Here is a 7455-nt window from a genome sequence, read left to right as displayed (position 1 = left end):
TACAGTCTTAAAGAAAGCTAGAGGAATTAAAGCTAGAAAACTTTTAATTAAAGCTTTTTTTAATAAAAAAAAAGCTTTAATTAAAAGTTAATTTTTGTCGGCCATGACTTTAATTTAGAGGTTCTTGTTTTTGATGAGGAATTAGAGGATGTATCAGCTAGTAGTAGTACACAACACACCTCCGTGTGAGATTAGGAGATTACCAAATATGCACATGTTGAAGTGATACATAAAGCTATAAAAAAATTAGGAAACGAAATCAAGAAAACGACATGAGAGTTGAAAGATGAAACAGCAGGGGACATATTCGGCATTACACAAATCCCTTAGCTCCATGACCGTCCTTCTAAGTTCTAACTTCCAACGATTATAAAAAAGGTTCTAGCTTCTAACACGCACACGTTCTCCCTTTATAAAATATAATATATGTACTTCCCGATTCGCCCCCCAAAAATCTCCGCAACATTGTGTTTGATTTGAATTTTCTAGTTTTAAGGCTCTTCGCTCACAGGAGAGGGCATATTAGCAGAGTAGCAAATTGAAGAAAAAAAAAATTTATAGATAAACGAGAAGAGTCAGAAAGAGAGAAAAATGGGAGTTATGAAGATCTGGAACGCCATGGAAGTAGCAGAGGAAGCTCGAGAAAACCCCAACCTTAGCTCCGATATCAAGTCCTCTTCTCTCACCGTTGATCACTCTCTCTCTCTGCCTCACATGAAACCTCGCATCATGTTCGTTACTCTTCTCTCTCTCTCTCTCTCTCAAATGCATTTGAATTCCTGAGCTTAGTTTTTCCGTTTGGTAGCTGAGAAAGCGTGGGAAAATAAGTAAAAAAACGAGAGAAATTTTAAAGGATTGGATATTATTTTGAGCAAATGCAACGAAGCTTAATTTATGATGTTGCATGAAATTGAAAGTATTTGATTTAAATTCGTTTCGGTTTTTGCAGAGAGTTGTGCAAGGATCTGTTCAAGGAATGGTCAGAATTGGACGATTCTCGCTTCGCCGTTGACACAGTTTCTGGTGGAATCACAAATCTATGTGAGTATATTCCCTACTCGATTTCGATTACGCTATTAGCTCAAAATTGAAATTTGAAATTAGCAATATTTGTTGCTTTGTTACAGTACTGGCTTTTTTTGAAATTTGAAGTATTGAAATTTCTAACTGGAAATCGGTCTTCAAATTCTTATAGTGCTGAAGGCTTCTGTTAAGGAAGAAAGTGGAAACGACGTGTCGGTGACAGTCAGATTATACGGGCCTAACACCGAGTATGTTATCAATCGCGAAAGGGAATTGCAGGTGATTCCCTAAGCTTCATGGACATTTTTTGTGTAATTAGTCAAGAAAGACCGTAATCATTCACTGTGTACTTAATTTGTTTTGTTAGAAATGATTCTCTATTGCATCAAAAAAGTTGAAGATTGCGTGTTATGTTATGCAATTTACTGAGTGTATGCATTGTTTTTGCTGATATTATAGCTTAATAGCAAAGTCTGATGATGTGTGCACTGCTAGATCTCTATATTATTATTTGTTGTTGTGCTTTTAGGTTAGTCTGGTGCCTAGCATTGTATATTTATCTGTTTTAGGCTTTGATGTGGAATTCTCATTAAGGTGTAATAAAACGAACTTAAGCATAGTTGGCAAGTTGTTTTTTGGGAATTCGTTTACGAATAATTATGATATTCTTACTAAAGGAAACCAAAATGGTAGGCCCATGAGAATAGTTTTTACTTTTGATGATATTACTGCATTACTAGAATATGCTTCACACAGTATTTAAACTTAGTTTTCCTTTTCCTAAATAGTTGACAACTTTTTAGTTGCATGTTTCACTTTTTAATTACTCATCACTTACTGTGTTTAGGCCATCAAATACCTCTCGGCTGCAGGATTTGGTGCCAAGTTGCTTGGAGTTTTTGGGAATGGAATGGTGCAGTCTTTTATCAATGCACGGACACTAGTTGAGTCAGGTAAACTTGGGAATGATATTTCTTAGGGTAGGGCTAATATGGATTTTAGAAAATTAATTGATATATATATATATTTATATTTTCCTATAAGTGACTCTCTGCTGAGTAATTTATTTATCTTTAGAGCACTATAGATTTTGAGGGATAACTGCAAGAAGAATGTACATTGTCGAACTGTACTGAGTTCACTAAAAATCAGACTCCAATTTCAGCATTAATTACAAGTAGCGAAGGGTTTTCCCCATGAATGAAAGACTTTTGAAGTGGCAATAATCCCAAAATTGAAATTATATTTTGTTGTCGCTTTTAGAATTTCTTGTCATTCAATTCAAGGGCATTGATTAGAGAATGTGCAAGGAGGGCAGAGGCCATTTTGTAGTACCATTTAATCTGAAATCCAAGGTGACAAGTGTATGTATGTGCATCCCCCCATCCCCCCATTCTTTCAGGACATGCATAAAAAAAAAAAAAAAATTTCCTTGCCTTTTCTTGGTTGATTCCTTAAACCATATTGGAAATTAAATTACGGCATCATTTTTTTACCCAATTTTCTTCTTCATTTATTGACAAGCCTATGTTTTTAGCATCCTCATCTGCCAAATAATTTTTCTTTAGGCATGGATTTCAATGGCAACTGAAGTAAAAATTTATTAAAGCTGAAGGCTGTTCTCAATTAAATAGTATACTTATCTTTTTATATATATTTTTTCCTAATATGAAGATGAAGATGTCTTCTTTCCAAACTTTGTTTGGGTGGACTAATGCTTCAGGGGGGCATATCTTTTTCTTCATTAGTTGATTTGCTTGATAGATGTATTTTTTATTCTTCTTAGTTTGTTTTTGTACTTATGCTTTCCTTAGCACACATTGTGTGCACTCTGGCTTTTCTTGTACTGGTTTTTTTTTGTTCAATAAAGTTTATATATATATATATAACCTTTGTATTGACATTATTTCCCTTAGCAGACATGAGAAAGCCAAAGCTAGCTGCTGAGATTGCCAAGCAACTACGCAAGTTTCATGAAGTGGAAATTCCAGGCTCTAAAGAACCTCAGCTATGGAATGACATCTCCAAGTTCTTTGAAAAAGGTTCTTTTATCTCACCCTGATGAATTACTAGCCATGCTTAGTTGCTTACTTGTCAATCTATACCATTCTAAGCTAATTTACTTGAACCTGGCATTCAACGTCCACTGTTTGACCTTTTTTCCCTGATCCTTGCTCTGTTTTTAATATACATACATTTCCTACTGATGTGTGTGTGTTCTGTGGTTGCCATCCATCACATTTTAATCTTTTGATATTTGAACTTTTGTTGCAGCATCCGTTCTTGAATTTGATGATAGTGAGAAGCAGAGGATGCATAAGATGATTTCATTTAAGGAAATTCATGACGAAATTGTTGAGCTCAAGGTATTGCCTGCTTTCATAGATTTTTTTTGCATTTGATTGCTTTGTTTTGATGTCTTATATCCTATTTTAAAGTTGTCAGTCTTCTGTAACTTCTTTTAACTAGGCATGAACCTAGTTGTTTCTTTATCTACCATACTTTTCTGGCCTTGCTGATTCAAGAACAAGATATAACTTTTTAAGAAGTTTTACTTTGCTGCTTTGGTGATAAACAGGTGCAGGAACTAAGTCTAGAGACTGCACAGTTAAATACAGTATTTACATATTAACTTGCTGAAGAGACCTTGTTATTTTACATTGATATGGTAAATTTGAACTACTGATATCATGACAAAATATATTTCTCAAAAGCAGACACATAAATGGTCCTTTTCCATTTGTTAACCAATTAATCTGGGACCATTCCTTGAGTATTTTACTATTTTAGTAAAATCATATCCAGATGGGGGATATAATTTGAGAATGTGCTAGATGGGCATATCGGTATCCAGAAGAACAATTGTAGGATGCAGTATGTGCCCAGACTTGTAGTTATGTATAATGATCCCTTGGAATTTTCTTAGTTTTATTCTTTTTACCTTAATAGTTTTTGGTGGGATGGAATCTGACAAGATTTTAAAAAATTTGCCTAATGGTCATGGAAAATGCTATTTAAGTTTATTAAGGTGAAAGGTTTATTTCTCTTTATGGATATGTTTTCTGATAATGAAACAGGAACTGACAGGCCTTCTTAATGCGCCAGTGGTTTTTGCTCATAATGACTTGCTTTGTGGAAATCTAATGGTTAATGATGAAGAAGGTATTTATGACTTCTGTTGACTGCAGGTCTATTTCTGTTACTATGTTCTATGGCTGATTTGTTTATGTTACAATATTTATGTGCCAAATTTCATAATACACTTCAAATTCTCTCTCACTCACACATGCATACTAACATGTGGAGACACCCTACTTCCACCTCCATCAATGTTGCAAATATTATAGACACGTAGTGGTTTTTTTTTATCTCTTAATTTGATGGTAATCTAAATGGTGAGTACTAGAGTATGACATGTATGAAAGAGTAATGTTATGGAATTACTATCATTCAAGTTGCCTGGATTTGAAATAAGACTTTGCTTATGCCAATCATGTGGAGTTGTAGCCAATGGGGCTTTCTTTGTACCCTGATTAGATAGTGGGGTCAATTTGAATAGTTTTTATATGAAATGTCTATGGTCCGTCTGATGCATTGCTTAAATTCTTCAATTATCTATTTGCCTTGGAGCTGTTTATTTGAGAATCTAGCATCTGCCATACCCATGATTATGACTTATGGACTGCAAAGCAGGAATCAAATTTGAAGCTGGGGCTCAAAATGCTTTCCAATGTCTATAGAAGATAACAAAATGCTTCTGGAATAATATGAGTCTTTAGTTAGCTGTAATTATTCTCAGTTTTATTGTTTAACCTTATTGTTTGTTTGGTGAATGTTCAGAGAAACTCTACTTAATTGATTTTGAGTACGGATCATACAACTACAGAGGCTTCGACATTGGAAATCACTTTAATGAATATGCAGGATATGATTGCGACTACAGCTTGTACGTTTTTTATTTTTTGTTTTTTTGCTTGTTTCGTTCACATTTGTCATTGTGACTCAAACATGATACAATTCCTGAACTGTTCAATGTAATTTTAATGCAGATACCCTAATAAGGATGAACAATACCATTTCTTCAGGCATTATTTACAACCTGACAATCCACTGGAGGTATGTCAGGATTGTGTTCCATTTGCACCTTAAAATTTTAGTATGCAGTCTTTTTTATTTATTTATAGTCCTATATGAGAGTCCCAATTAATTTGCTTAGGATGTTAAAAATTGGAGTTATGAAGGCTGTTGGTTTTAGCCCATAATCATCACAACCGTGCAAACACTTTTTGCACTTTTTATAATCTGATTGTATTAAAAATTACAATTAAAATCATCTTCGTGTACTAATATCCATCTAGGTATCATCTTCTTGCATTCATGATTTCATTTAAAAGTTCTAAAACTAAGTTTTTTATTATTATTTTTTTTCGTTCTTTAACAATTATAATTTTATTAGCAGGTACCTGACAAAGATCTCGAAGCTCTCTATGTGGAGTCAAATACATATATGTTAGCTTCACACGTATATTGGGCTTTGTGGGGAATAATTCAGGTATCTCTATTCCTACTTTACTATTTTGCTATTGAATATCCCTATTCCTTATAACATCCATGACTTACTATATTTATGTCTTTTTGTTTATAGGCAAAAATGTCTCCAATTGATTTTGATTATCTTGGTTATTTCTTCTTGCGCTATAATGAATACAAAAGGCAGAAAGAAAAGAGTTTCTTGCTAGCACAATCATTCCTTTCAGGATCTGGGACTATGTAGATATTGTTATTTTATGTTGTATTTTATGAGATTGTAATACCGAGATTTTGGAAGTTGCTTCCTTAATTCGTCTAGTTAGATTATCCTGGTAAGCTAGGAAAATTGAAAACAAATTTGAATTACAGTTTAGAGCTATCCTTATCTTCTGTTGTAATTCTGAAATTTTTCATATTTGATTAATTTAATATTTTTTGCGTTTATAAAATCCTTGTTCAACATTTTGCCTCTGCTACACTTGTCATTATCTACCAATGGTCAATCCTTGTACTAATTTTTACACTTGTCATTGATTATTAATTTCCTTCAATATCTCAACAATGTTAGTTCGTTTCTTATCATTGAATAAGAGATTTAGGATTCATTACCTACCAATGCCAAAAACCAATTGATATCTTAACTTGATAATAAAGAACAATAGTCATAAAGCAGATGTAAGGCCACAATTCGCACTCGAACCCAACAGTGTGAAGGGAACAAGCCCAAAAAGCCCAATATAATGAAATTTGTAGAGCGTGGGCTTGAAATCTAGGTTTTATGGATATTGGATAACAAAAATGATGGGCTATACCCACGATTCACATGCAACAATCTGTTTATGTCAAAGAACCTCTCCTTGGACGTAAGTCGAGGACCACTTGTATTGTCTTTACTTGTTCTAAAGACAAAATGCAATTATAGGTGATGTGTACAGTATATTTCTATTTCTTTTTCTATCTCCCCACCTTAGAATGTCTTTCTTTTCCTTTTATATCATTCTCCTTTTTCTCTCCATCTTTCATGTATGGATCAAATCAATGACCCAGATACTTGTCCCATTCACTGCCTTCTGGAAGTCTTCAAATAATAGCTGTAAGGTTGATCTTCACTGTTCAGATGTTATTTTCCCATTAATGTGGTCAGAGAGGTAGGTACAAAGTCTTTAATGCGGTGGTAACAGTTTTTTCTAAGATATTTCTCATTCCTTCTTCCTCTCTGTGCCCTTGTGGAACACATCTTCATCCACCGGACCTTCCAAAATTTCCTTCCATACATCATGGCATATCATATGACTTTCACTTGACTTAGCCGAGCAGATGTCCCTCCTCGAACCATTCCCATTAACCTCATTAGCAATAGTAAGCTTGTGGGCTTTTAAGTTTGACATAGTCATTACCATTAAACCCTCCTCGGACAAATTAATACCTTCGGATCTATCCTAAGGCCCAAAAACATATTCTGACCCTTCTGCCCCCAGAGCAAACATTATTAAAAAGTGTTTTATTTGGAAAACTAAATAATTGAAAGACAATAAGAGTGTGCATTGATTTGATCATACTATATATATTTTTTAAATTTGAAAATTACATGATATAGTGATGGGTCTATTTTATGCCAACTTAAGAATGCATATATCAATTTGAAAAAAAAAAATGCAAATATCATAATTAATTTGAATTTTTTTTTGGCTCCTTTGTGTATTGTGTCTTACTTTGATTTGTCAACTTTGTTGGTATGTCATTTATGACAAGATAGAATATAATTTTCCATACTAATCAATAACTTGTACAATGCACAAAAAACACACAAATAATAACTTGTACAATGCACAATAATGATATAAATGATATATCATTTTGATAATAATATAAAAAAAAGCAAATATCATAATTAATTTCATT

At 33.4% G+C, this 7455-nt stretch overlaps 1 protein-coding gene across 2 annotated transcripts; it reads left to right on the top strand.

The window, feature by feature from the left end:
- Nucleotides 1-390: 390 nt before the first annotated feature.
- On the top strand, nucleotides 391-6002 carry LOC142627300 (putative ethanolamine kinase). Of its 2 annotated transcripts, none has more exons than XM_075801224.1 (11): nucleotides 391-731; nucleotides 950-1041; nucleotides 1196-1302; nucleotides 1871-1976; nucleotides 2943-3065; nucleotides 3298-3389; nucleotides 4101-4185; nucleotides 4864-4969; nucleotides 5073-5139; nucleotides 5483-5575; nucleotides 5669-6002. In XM_075801224.1, exons 1-11 carry the CDS (start codon nucleotides 592-594, stop codon nucleotides 5795-5797), a joined length of 1140 nt encoding a protein of 379 aa, XP_075657339.1. In that variant the 5' UTR covers nucleotides 391-591; the 3' UTR covers nucleotides 5798-6002. The 2 variants fall into 2 exon arrangements, with proteins under 2 accessions (XP_075657339.1, XP_075657279.1); XM_075801164.1 differs by having other exon boundaries at nucleotides 443-731; nucleotides 5480-5575.
- Nucleotides 6003-7455: the final 1453 nt, after the last annotated feature.

This window comes from Castanea sativa, chromosome 1 (assembly GCF_040712315.1).
Source record: "Castanea sativa cultivar Marrone di Chiusa Pesio chromosome 1, ASM4071231v1".
Classification (NCBI taxonomy): Eukaryota; Viridiplantae; Streptophyta; class Magnoliopsida; order Fagales; family Fagaceae; genus Castanea; species Castanea sativa.
The sequence above is the reverse complement of the archived record's forward strand: the minus strand, read 5'-3'. Positions and strand labels throughout refer to the sequence as shown.